Source organism: Dermacentor albipictus, chromosome 7, assembly GCF_038994185.2.
Source record: "Dermacentor albipictus isolate Rhodes 1998 colony chromosome 7, USDA_Dalb.pri_finalv2, whole genome shotgun sequence".
In the NCBI taxonomy this organism is placed as follows: domain Eukaryota; kingdom Metazoa; phylum Arthropoda; class Arachnida; order Ixodida; family Ixodidae; genus Dermacentor; species Dermacentor albipictus.
The window spans coordinates 48,548,005-48,561,303 of record NC_091827.1 but is presented as its reverse complement, the minus strand read 5'-3'; the positions used below and the strand labels follow the sequence as shown (position 1 = coordinate 48,561,303).

Here is a 13,299-nt window from a genome sequence, read left to right as displayed (position 1 = left end):
GCTGCCGGAGGCGAGAAAATGGAGCACACAGAGGACCTTCCTCTCCGTGGAGCGACCACTTGATCACCGGCACCTGACAGTCTCTTTCACTTCGCCGCACAGCCAACAGGCGGTTGGCTTCGAAAGAGGATAATGACGCTGAAACTCCTGTCAGCTCTAAACCACATCTCGAACCTCCAGTCGTTGACGGCACCGGAAGAGCAGCCCGAGGCAAAAGACGAGAGGCGCCGCCATGTTTTCATGTGTATCTAGTCGTACCTTAGAGATAACCAACGCGCGCGCGCACACTACCAAAGCCACCTAGAAAAAAATATACGCTACCCGCGAGTCTTCGAGGCAACACGGCTGCTGTGCGCGGCCATGTTCGCAAGCAAACAGCCAAGCCACAGCAACGGAACCCCAAGCGGATTAACCCTTCGCCGGTTCCGCCCCAGGGAACGTATTTCGGCTGAGTAGGCCTCCATTTCACGGATGTGCCTGTCCCCTCTGGAGAGTTGTCTCACCCGACGCCTTGTCCCCTCGTCTGAACACATTTGCAAGCCGTACAGAGTTCTCAAAGTGTTGAGTTCGAACAAGGCGACGCGACTACGACTACGACTATGGTCGAGGAAATTCGTAAGTACACCGGCTGTCGAAGCCGTCCGCTGGTTGCGGCGTGCCGTGGCTAGGAATGACACTTCGGATGCACCAGTAGTTTCGAGGGAATGGCTAGAACGAGAGAGGCGGCTTCGCTAGGGAGAATAGCCCCCCCCGGCACGCCAATATCGATCACATCTCCCCACTGCCTCTTTCGAGGGCGACCAGTCTCCGACACACCGTCTTCCGACTGCTCCTACCACGACCGTTGACCCAAGTTGTTTGCCGACTACGTCTTGGAACGCAAGTAATTAATATTGGCGCTGGCGCGCGCGTTCTTGTTGTTTATGGTTCATGTAATGAGCTTTGTGTAACTATAGCGGAGCGCTTTCTGAGCGTAGGTTGTCCCTATTGCTGTGCACATTTTGCAAGTAATTTAACGAATGTTTTCGTTGTTGTTATCGCATACTTGCGTTCTGCTGTGAAGCCTGCTACCAGCGCTGATTGCTGTGACTGAATAGACACACGCTTATGGAAACACTGAAAGTTACTGTTTGTTCGCTAGTTTACTTACTAGGAATTCCTCGTTGTATGGGCATCTCTGCAAGTACAGTACATGTGCAATGTATACGTTGATGTGTCATGGGCTTCGCGCGTTGGCACACGGTTCCTGTGTTTGACGCTTGATCAACTATTAAGCTAATGTGAAGTTTTTTTTTATGTATAAAGTTGAGTTTGAAGGTCCGCGTTGCGAGAACCTGTCTGTATTGTTTGTGTTCTCGAGCGTCCGAGCATATTTCTCTTTTATATTGCAGGACAGATAGAGGCCGAGATTGTAGCAACGAGGTTTCCTTTTAATCGAGACATCTCAATCAGAGGATGGCTTTATAATAATTTTTATATGTGTATGAACATATTTCATATCAAGAGCAGGATGTCAGCTTTTGAAAACATATGCCAGGACAGGGTGTTGAAGCACTGTGTATTAAACTATATAAGTACTGCGATTTTGTAGTGATACTTACCGCTCGATTCAAAAACACTCTTATCGTTCACCGTTAACGGCCGCCTATTCCGGTTCATAACAGGGGCGGAACGTCGGTCAGACCACTGACCAAGAGCGAAAAGTAATAGCATAGCGCTAAGAAGTCGTGTCCTAGGTTTCAAAAAGACATTTCATGTGTTCAATATTTTTGTTCATAATCAAATGCTCTTTTTACCACATATTTGAGTCTGGTGCTTGCTGCCGACTTCATTCCTGCCTGAAATTTTTTACTTGTTGCAAAATTTCAGCGTAACCTACTGAGACATAACGATGGACTAACGAAGATTAATCATCACGTTAAAATCAATCATCCCTCCACTATGGCATGCCGCATAGCAGCTCTGGGAGGCATAATAGACACAGAGGAGCGCAATACTACAGGGACTAACAATAATAAGACGCAGACACAGCGCTACACATGCACATATTGCACTGCTCCGTGTTTATTATGAATCCAAGCCAAGGATACCGGCAACGTGTCCCAGCTTTCGGATCTTTAATACCATTAGTTTACACGGACCCTTTCTCTTAAGAGTTCACTGGTTTCGACGAGCTGCCATTTGCTTCAAGCAAAGTGCTTTTCAGCTGCCTGTCTGCCGTATTCCAAGATAGCTGAGCAAAATACAAAAAACGCATGCACATTGTACTTTTGAGTACAGGGCAAAAAATTGTGGAACATTCCTATAACAGTACGCATTGATTTCTTCTGTGGTGCGTTTTGCGCATTTAATTTCTACAGTGTACAAATCCAGAAGATTGATATAAAATTTGGCAATTACTGTTTTCGAAATCTCTACATAATCTATTGAATGATGAGCATTTCTTCTAAAAAACTTGTTCAGGGGTAAGCAATCAAATGTAATGCAGAATGCGCTTTCGAAGCTACTATTATTACAGATATTCTATAGCTCACCAGTCCTGGTAGTTGCGTTCCGTAGTTACCTGTTTATTGTTGCTAAATACAAGAAAATTGTTATGACAAGGACTGTTTGAAGGACCTTTCCAGTTTGTCTGTAAAGTTGTATACTATATCAGGGATGCCATTTCATTTTTTGGCATTTAGGCATGCCTCGCTGAAGCCGTTCTAAAACAATGGATATCCTTACTGTAAGTTATTTATGGCTACTTCACAGAGTTGTACAACTCTCTCATGTATCGGGTGAACATTCTGTGCAGCAGTACTGCGGCGCTACAACGTAAAGCTATTCCAACTTTTCTATTACAATTCTGCAATCAGCCCTCCGCGATTGGTCAAAAACTTTTTGGGCCACCCACACTTCACGTGTCTGTCACGCGACGTCACGAAAACCGCGATAGCTTCCCACCTGATGTGACGTGTGCATAGTGATTATGCATGATTTGACCGAATATAAAAATAGTTATTTCTGATTCGACGCCTTTTCCCCATTAGCCCTCGGCCATTGGTCAAAAGTTTTCGGGCTGCACCCACTTCACCTGCCTGTCACGCGGCGTCACAAAACCGCAAAGGCTCACCGCGTCAAAGTGACGTGTATGCGTTAAAGATGCGTTAATATTCCGAACAAAACTGAGTTTTCTTCTGAATAGCCGCAGGTTGCTCCGTTCCGAAAGGAATAAAAAATGGCTGCCGCCGATCGCTTAGGCACTACCTACTCGCACCTTCCGGAGAGCCTCGGTTTATTTGCGTATAATAAAGCTTTTTGCATGGCCGTGTAAAGTTTTTGAGCACTTTCGACCCGTTTACGACCTCGTTCTGCCAACTCTACTGAGGATCCGTTTTAGCGCCATTCTTAAGCTTCCGTTGCATGCCGCTGCGATTTTTGACCAGCCACCACAGGCTAAGTAAGGGAAAGTGGACCAATCGCAGACGCCGGCACCACCCTCTTTCTCCGGTTATCGATTTTCATTGCAGTGGCTCGGCGCCATCAAATCCCTCTCCACTTGAGCGTGCCCCTCGCCTCTTGTCAGCCAATTAGATATGACAAGCCGCTCAGTGTAAGCAATATTATTCGTTTTTCAAGCAAACAAAAGTGACCTCCTATGAACGAGAAGAGCGTTTGGTTGATCTGTTCAAACAACCCTGCGGGTGACCGCCCGATGCTTGCGTTAACGGTTACGCAAATTTGACGTCAGAAAATTGGAATAAAAACATATCGGAATAGTTTTACGTTATAGGGCCCCTGCTTAAGCAATGTTTCAGTTGCTTCTTTGGTGGCGTTTTAATGCGCACAAGGACGTCGCCCAAGAAGAGACTTCGGACATCAGATCTGTGAACACCAGTCTAAATATATGTGTGGGGAGGCAGTCAATTGAAATCGCTTTCATTACAGCTCGTTTGAAGTTAGATTCTTGTGGATGACTGGTACATGCTGTCTCATCCACACGCACAATGCATCAGGCTATTCTAACTATTTTGGCATTTTCCCTCTTAGGCTCATAGCAGCGTCACAGAGTTAGGGAGCTCTTATGAGAGACAAGGAGAGAGTAAAACATCTTTATTATTAATATTTTAATGGCGAGAGCAGTGTGGGAGGAACCCTCAGTCCAGGGTCCCTAAAATGATTCCGGCGATGTTTCCAGCCCGTTGTATCACAGCTCGGAGGACCTCGGAATTTATTCGCAACATTATACCATTCCTTTCATGCGCAGCATAACAAATCACAGCACAAAACACAGCACAGCGACAACTGAAATGCCATGACAAGAAAGTGCCCACAAACAGAATAATGCGGTATTTTCTTGGTGCATTAGCCAAAGCACAAACAAACGCAAGCAAATTCCACAAATATCTCAACTCGAGATACATGTTGTGCAGCAGCACTGCTTAAAAAGAAGAACAACAACTTTATTGAAAAATAAAACGCTCAATGGGTGGAGCCCTTAGACAAGGGCCGCTTAAGCAATGTTTCACTAGCTTTTTCGGTGGCGTTTTAAGGTCCACAAGGAAGTCGCCCAAAAAGAGACTTCGGACATCAGATGTGTGAACACGAGTCTAAATATATATGTGGCAAGGCAGACAATTGAAGTAGCTTTCATTATAGTTCGTTTGAAGTTAGATTCTTGTGGATGACTGGTACATGCTGCCTCATCCACACACACAATGCATCAGGCTATTCTAACTATTTTTGCATTTTTCCCTCTTAGGCTCACAACAAGCTCACAGTGTTAGAGAGCACTTATGAGAGACAAAGAGCTTACTCGCAATGCTATACGATTCATTGCATACGCAGCATAACAAAGCATTGCACAAAACATAGCACAGTGACTACTGAAATGCTATGACAAGAAAGTACCTACAAACTCAATATTGGGCAGTATTGGCGCATTAGCCAAAGCGCAGAAAAACGCAAGCAAATTTCACAAATATGTCAACTAGAGATGCACGTTGTGCTAGCGACAAGATCCACAACCGATGACGAAACTGGTGGTACCATTTCGTCTAAATCTTGACGCTTCTTCTGAGATCTTGTAGGTCAGTTAACAGCCCCGTTCGCTGCAACGTCGCGGCTCTGGGAAACGACACCCTAAACTCCCTAGTGCAGGAAGCAATGCCGCTATCCTGTTCCACTGAAGGCGCTTACGCTCGATGGCAGAGCGCATTATACCGCGTATTTGCGCGGCGTAGGCTCCACTCGCACGGCTGTAGTGGCCCACTCTGTACAGGCGAAATACTCGCCGCCTTGCCTTCTCTTCTCGGCAAAGCCGCAGCATGTGAAGAGCTGTCACGGTGTCGAGTTCGAACAACGCGTCCCGCACGCACTTTCTGAGGTCCCAGACCTTCGTTCCTTTGCCAGGTGTAGAAGCCGCCTCCTGTTCGATCTGCGCCGTGGCCCGAAGAGAGCGGCCACATGAACCCGCTGTCTCGACGGAACCACATAGGTGGAAGGGGCGGATTGGACAAGAAGTGAGGCCTCCGGACAAGGCAGGGACATCGTAACGTCCAGACCATCTACGTTCGGAGGAGGAGGAGGAGGTCTCGGACACATCGCTTGCCGACTCTCCTCTCCCACTGTCAGAATCCGAAGATTCAATAATCACATCATCATCGTCGGCCCCAGAGCCGCTCCACGAAGGGGGAAATACTTCGGACACGATGAGTAGGTCCTCATCTGTAGACGAGTTTTGAAAACAAGCAGCGCCATCAGACCCTGCACTTGGCTCATCGTTAGCAGACGCCCTAGACTGGCAAGGAATGCTTTGCGACGCAAGTGCGTCAGCTGCCGGACGTCTTCGCAAGGAAGCGGGCAGCTCAGACTCATCTGAGGGGGGATAATGCACATACCGTAGGGGAACGGTCTGTCTATCAGCCCGCCGATGTGTCTTAAGCGTGCGTGCTGTGCTTGTACGCTCAGAAAATGCGGCTGACCTACCAAACCGGACAGGAATTGTTTCTGACACGACAAGAACATCGGCGTCCGCGTGTGTCTGATCAGAAGGCAGATTCTCGGTTTGGGAAGCAGGCAGGGGTTCCTCACGCGGGCATTGTGTTTGCTGGGAAACGCTCTTGCAGGTGTCCGGTCCCCTTTCACGTGAAGAAAAGTGTTCGGACACATGCCCTCCGTTAGCGCTGTATTGCATCGTAAAAGAATGAAGCTTCTCGGCCTCGGTAGTCTCAAGCGACCCGCTATCATCAGTAGATCGAATTTCCGAACATGGAATGTCCTCGCACTGCGAAAGAGGCTCTTCATCAGCGGGCTGTCCGAGCTGGGAAGGAAAGGCATCATTACTGTCAGGCTGTGCCTGTGGACGAAGTGAGTACTGAGCCTGAACAACCGCGTCATCGAGTCCGTTCTTTCCGCCTAGACGAATAAATTCCTCAGAGGCACCAGATGCGTTATCTATTGGCTGGTCAAGCTCACAGGAAGGATTATCCGCCTCCGCAACACGCGTTTCTTCAAGTGCAGACCACCTCTTCAAGGAAGGCAAGCGCTCCAAATCAGCAACCAAACTGGATGTGGGCCACGTTTGCTGGGTAAGAAAGTTTTCGAGATCATCGATTCCCTCATCTGCCGATTGTGTCCGCGCAGCAGCAGACTCCTCAGACTCGGCAGCTACAAAACTTCCATGGTCAGAATCCCTACTCAATCTTAGCTGTAGTGGTAAGGCCTCGGGAATAGTAACTGGAGACTCCCTGGGCTCGGGCGGAGAGTTTTGGGACTCAACTTCAACTACCTGTTCGGACGTTGCCGTCTTTGGAGGATCCAAGATCGTTGACTCGGGAAGCAAATCTCCACCACCGCACCGTGGCTGCCGAGACATGTCGTTTTCTTGTGCTGTAACTGGCACGTCAACATGAGGAGACCGTCTCCGCTGAGAAGGCAAGCGTTCCGACTTGTCAAGCCATCCGTCAGTGGCACAACTCCTTCCAAAAGAAGTATCATCTTCCGACTCACCAATGACGCTGGCATATATAGACCGTCTCTGCAGATAAGTAACCTTCTGGTCCTCGGGATACACACCAAGTCTGTCACCGTCGGCAAGCCGTCTTTCCAAACACGCAACGCTGTTTCCAGGTTCGAGAAGAGCGCTATCAACCGCATGAAGACTCGGTTCGGAAGTGTCATACGGTGAATGACTTCGCTCGCGCGGAATGTTCTGGTATTCACGACAAACGTCACCGTAGTCGGACCCCCTCTTCTCAGCAGAAGGGCTTTCGAGCAACACAATCCCATTTTCACCATTTACAGAGTTCCTTTGCTGACATGAAGGGGTGCTCTCGGGTCCAGTGTCAGACGTGTTTTTATCGATGGACACTCTTTGAATCGAAAGCAGGATCTTGGATTGAGTACTCATTTCATCTCCCCCACCCCTACTTGGTTCAGGGGCAATGTTGTTGTGCATTACGTCACAGCACTGCCTCCGTTGTTCATTGCACTGCTCATCCTCTACAGATTGGACAAGCCTGCAATCGTCGCTAGACCAACTTCGCCTGGAGGCAACGCTATCTGGTACAGGCACATTGCTATCTGCACACAACTCAAGCGCCATGTTCTCGTCTGCCACACAGTTTCGCGACGAATATTCGTCGCCAGATCCACCCTGCAAATCGCCTACTCTCTTCGTCTCCTCGGAGGACACGCATTCAGCACCGAAAATCGCGTCCCCATCTTCTGACCCGCCTTGCGACGAAGCGCATTTATCATCCACAACAATGCTGCTACCATCGTCCAACGAGATCAGCGAAGACTGACAGTCCTTTTGCGGCGAGCTAACGAGTCCAAACACTGGTTCATGCGGACGAGCGATACCGTCGGCTGCATCAGCTTCTTCGCGAATGCGCCTCGAGGTCGTTGTGCCGTCTTCGCCACAATGAAACTGGGCAATGGTAGCTGCGTTCGCAGAACTTTCGGGTGCTTCTGACTGAGCAAAGTCCGGAAGGCCGATTCTGGCGCTCGTTGCGCTGGCTTGCTTGCTTACCGCTGCACTCAACTCTCGAGCTCTCAGGTGATTGGTACGATCATCTGGTGTCAGAAGCGAACACGTCGCAGCAGCCAAGTCACTCCTGCCATCTGCTGAGCAAGAAGGCGAGATCTGTGGGACGGCCGTTGGTCGACAATCCTCTTCAGTCAGCTGCAGCAATACATCCCGTCGACAAGCTCTATACTCACCTGTGTCAACATCTTCGCAGTAACTTGAGAACACGACACATGTATCGGCATCAAACCCCATGTCGCCTCTGTCAAAACGTGATCCCATGGTTACAGCACAGCTTCGACGTACAGAACAGCTTTCAATCACAGGATCCTTAATGAGCGCAGTTTCCATCGCCAAGATCGGCTGATGAGCTTTCACAGGAATCACCTTGCCTCTGCCCCGACGGGGTGGTTCTTGCGTTAGCGCACACGGTGCTTCACTGGAACCAGGGACGGTAACCGATGTCGTCAGTATCGCCTGCAATGATGAGTATTCCTAATAAGCGTTCTCGCTATAAATAAATCCGAAGACACCTAAGTAATTTTATGGTTTGTGAATGCGAAAACATTAATGTCCAGCTGAATGCCGCGGAGTGGTCCTTCGGGTTATGAACACCTCGCCGCCAAGCGAGCTCGTTGAGACACTTGGACAACGCCTCCTCGATAGCAAAAGGCCGGTGCACTTCGGCTCAGGACGCTATGCTACCTTACTCAACTGCCATATAACCTAATGGGGATGCTCCCGAGTAAGGCGCAGTGATTTTGACGTCACCGTTTCCGTCACGCTGGGCTTGGCAATGGAAATTTCAGTCAAAGTAGCACGACGTCAAAAAAGCACAGTGCGCAGTACTGATATCTAGGAGGCGCTGGTTCAGCCCAGTTCAGCCCAATTCCACTTCTGTGCGTAGGGTCGTAGGTTTGAGACTAACTACCGCCAGCGTTTGTCCTGTCCAATTTATTCGGCATTTTATACATTTGTTTCTTTACGGCGTTTACCGAGTCGAAGTTACAACGCAGGCGAAAGCTTGCGCGGAGAAACGATTCGTGGATAACGCAAGCTTCCGACAGTAAGAGTGAGCGCGTCGCGGCGATGCCCTCTCCTCACCTCACACATGACGCACCTGCGCGACAGCGACAGAGGCGCACGTGGTTTGGTGTTTCAGCCAATGGGAATTTAGGTGCCGCTTTCCTGTTACAGACGCCGGCGTTTTCGCTAAATGGGAAATTGGATGTTGTAGTATCAGACACACGTCTCACACGACGGTGGTGCGAAGGTTGTGGGTTCGGTTCCCACCTACGGCAAGTTGTTTTTTCATCCACTTTAATTTCCATTTTTATCGTTTCTTTATTTCATTTATTAAGCGCAAGTAATTTCCCCTATGTTGTCAAGGATGCCAGTGTTTGTTGGCTTCTTCATGATACGACGGTGGAAGAAAAGATAAGGTTACTGAACAAAACTGCCATGCCGGCGATATTTTTTTTTAGGGGGGGGGGGTCGTGGTTTGGGTCTCTATCGGCAGGTGTCGCAATTCGGGAGTCAAAAATATGGGTAGATCATTAAGCGAAATGAGAACAAGAATTTGGTGGCGCAACCCACCACCCCGTTTCAAAGGGGACGCTTATAGCAGCCATGCATCAACCGCGGGGCTTCTCAAACATGGGGCTCCCCTCAATCGAATCGCCAGTAAGCTGTCCAATATATGTCTGGGTGCCACCCTAGCTCCCCTCAATCGTATCACCAGGGAACTGTCCAATATATTTCTGGGTGCCACCCTAAGCGTCTGGTGAGCCTTCAGGAAGCAAGCTTAGGTACATATTTCTAAATATCCAAGCTTAGTAGCGCTATTCAGTCCTTATTGTGAAGAATAAAGGGAAAATCGGACATCCACCCATTCGTAGCAATTGCTACAAAGGAAACCCATGCGGGTTCCTCGAAAGAAAAGCCTCAGAGTCGAAGAAAAATCCGTCCTGGTCCGGGACTCGAACCCGGGACCACCGCCTTTCGGGGGCAGCCGTTCTACCATCTGAGCTAACCAGGTGGCTAGCAAATGAAGTCCAATTTGTCGACAACACGAAGCAAAGCAGAGTGATTGACGTTGTAGTTCTGCGGAAACCCGCAAGGTGGAGATAAGTAATGAATAAAGAGAAAACCGGACATCCACCCGTTCGTAGCAATTGCTACAAAGGAAACCCATACGGGTTCCTCGAAAGAAAAGCCTCAGAGTTGAAGAAAAATTCGTTCTGGTCCGGCTTAATCTAATTAATTATCTTAATCTAGAGCATCTCGCAAGTTACTCTACTCTAACCTTTACTTTACTCCTAGTAGTGTCCATCTAGTTTACTGAATGCTAACACATCACAGTGGGGCGAAAATTCAAGAAACACAATTGCATGACTGTACAGACATTTCCCAACAGGGTGCATATCAATGTCCTCATGATAACCGCGATAGCTATACTCTGTTGCATACATAGCAGTCAGCGCTGTTTAGGCAACGCGAGAAATTCGGACGACAAAATTCGCTGCGCGCTAACCGCGTTCGCTCGCGCGAGCATGCACGTCAGGCTGCTGGCAACGGGTTGCAAATAGAAAAAGAACCGACGTATTACCGTATTACTAGCCGTATACCACAGTGCGTTAGTTTCTAAAGATTAAAACTTGTTTCGCTCTACACTGAGCCTCCGCACAATTACGGTCAAAAAACATCGAACTATGCCCAAATGCGAACGAAGCCACTGCAACAAGTCTCTCTAGCCGCCAGAGCGTTGACTGCTCTGTATGAAACGGAGTATAGGATAAAGTGATAACGACTGTTCGTGACCGAAACGATGTTTCAAAGTATGCAGAAACACCAACGTAGTTATGCAAGTATACGTAAGCACACCCCCAAATTTCATTTGGCCCACCCCCTAATTTCAATTTGGCCCTACTCCAAATTTAGGCTGGCCCACTCCCGACTTTCAAGTTAGCCCACACCCCAATTTAACATTGCCCCGCCCCATATTTAGGTTGGCTCACCCCCAAATTTCAAGTTGGCTCACTCCAAAATTTACGTTGCCCACCCCCAAAATTTAGACTGGCCCAATCCCTAATTTCGAATTAGCTAACCCCTAATTTTCAAGTTGGCCCACACCCAAATTTAGGTTGGCCCACCCATACTATAAGCTTCCCCATGCATTTTCTATGGAGCCCTAGTATCCCTATGGCTATTATCTCTTATCTATTTTTTTGCACTTTTTTGTTATTCCTATATAGCTACCCATCATCTACACCATACATTATTAAGCAATTCGATGGGGGTTAGATAAGAAAACACCCGTGTACTAAGTTTTAGGTGCACGTTAAAGAACCCAGGTCATACATTGAGGAACCCTATGCCCCAGGTTGTCCACATATTCGGAGTCCCCTACTACGGCCTGCCTATAATTTAATTTTTTAACTAATAAATAATTAAGTTGTTACACTATAACAATTAAATGTCTGCGTAAATTGCGCGTTTCTTGCAGATACAAAGCATTACAATTTTACGTGACGGGCTGGGGTAGCCGACGACAGGAAATGATGACGCCCCCCCCTCCCACACACACACACACAACGCTGCAGCGCTCCTGCCAGCAGAGGGATCAAGCCCGAACAGAATGGTAGTCAGCTGGCTCTGCGGACAGACTGCTCCATTCAGACACCTTATCTCTTCTTCCACCATGATCCGGACCATGCACTCCGTTAAGGTAATGTAGCACAATACACTCAAAACACTCACCTGCGGATCAGTTGAGTCACAGTTAAGAAGCGGTTGACGTCCTCCCTCTACCGCAACCGATGGTGGCAAGACCGAAGCAAATACAACGGGTCCACAAAATGGCTCCCCGTCTCTCGATGCTCCCAGTAAAGAATGGTGATCTGCGGCTCCGATGACGTCACTGCTTGCGCTGACTTGGTCCTTCGATGCCTTCTTGTTAGATGCACTGCGTGTCCGGCTTAGAGCTGGTTTTTTAGGCACCAAAGTCTTCGACACACGGCGCGTTCGACGCTTCGCGGGCGCTGGAGACCATCGGACGGTGACTTGACGTCGGCCATTTTCTTTGCGTTCATTTGCGTCGCGCTGTTTGCGCAGTTGCACTCTCTGAGACAGCTCTCGACGATTTCCCTGCGTTGCTCGTTTTGCTCGGGTACGTGCCAGCAGCACCTTGGCCGCCTCGCCAGAAGCCGTCGGACGGCCTTTACGCTGGCGCACTTTCCTTGCGAGAACAACGGCTGGTTCCTCAGCCTGCTGACGCGTTGTGGGATTCGCCGTGGCTTCGCATACCGAACTCGGTGTCTTACCCACTTGGCTGGCGCGGACCTGGTTCGTAGGTTTTATATGCAGGACCCTTCGTTTTCCTCTCACAGAGGCGACGAACGAGACCAGGGATTCCTCGGAACTCGCGTCGACTTGTTCTTCGTCGGTGCAGCTTGCGCAACTCACCGCCTCTGTCGCCGCTGTAGCGCCATCTTGCACTTCTGTACCGGTGTGACGCCTCTTCAACGGTGTCTTCGGCTTATCCCCCGTTGCGACGTTCTTGCGCTTCCGTTTCTCGGGCGAGTGACGTCCGGTGGCCGGTCCACACGCCACGATCATTGCACGCCTTAGTACGTACCGCGCCTCGTAGTAGCCTTCGACCTTCCTGGTGGCTTTGTGGCTGGGCAAGGTGGGCGACCGCATCGGGGCCGGAGCCGACGGTTTCCGCACCATCGATGCAGCTCGACGTCTCGAGGTTTCGCGGAAGCTGCGAACGGGTCGAAACGCTTGGCGACCTCGACAGAATGCGCCGGCCAATCCCCTCTGGCTGAGCAGAGACGCGCTCCCGCTCCGACGTGGCCGTGGTTCGAGCCAACGTTACTAGACTAGGTTAGGTTGTCAAACTCTCCGTACATCGCGGGTGCCCCGTGTCTTGGTTTGCCGCCAGAGGGCGGGAGCACCGCAGGTCGCTCTACGCGGGCGCAGCTCTGCGTTGGCGAAGGGGCTCAGTTCCCCCGACTTCACAACTTACGTACTCAGCAAGTGTTTTCACCGATGCGTTTTGAAATGTTTGTGTAGTCTCGCGTTTGGGAGATTGATTAAAAACTTTACGTAGCCGTGAAAATGCTGCTGCGCTGCCCCAGAGTGCGCTGTGGAGTCCAGGGCAGCAGCAGCCCCCGGCCGTCCACTGCGCTCTATTAATGAACTGTTGCTGATGAGTAGCTGTCAGTAGCTGATTAGTAGTTGTAATCAGCTGTTGCTGCTTAGTACTAATCAATTATTAATGC

General features: G+C 49.4%; 1 protein-coding gene across 1 annotated transcript; it reads right to left on the bottom strand.

Annotated features, from left to right (window-relative positions):
* Positions 1-4,424: 4,424 nt before the first annotated feature.
* Positions 4,425-12,918, bottom strand: LOC139047981 (uncharacterized). Its single transcript, XM_070522218.1, has 2 exons — positions 11,774-12,918; positions 4,425-8,491 (listed from the first exon to the last, which is right to left on the bottom strand). The coding sequence occupies exons 1-2, from the start codon at positions 12,743-12,745 to the stop codon at positions 5,078-5,080; spliced, it is 4,386 nt and encodes a 1,461-aa protein (XP_070378319.1). The 5' UTR covers positions 12,746-12,918; the 3' UTR covers positions 4,425-5,077.
* Positions 12,919-13,299: the final 381 nt, after the last annotated feature.

Coding starts and splice junctions, on each gene's coding strand:
- LOC139047981 (XM_070522218.1), bottom strand. CDS start 12,745: ATGGTGCGGAAACCGTCGGCTCCGGCCCCGATGCGGTCGCCCACCTTG. Junction 8,492..11,773: donor GTGACTCAACTGATCCGCAG/GTGAGTGTTTTG, acceptor TCATCATTGCAG/GCGATACTGACGACATCGGT.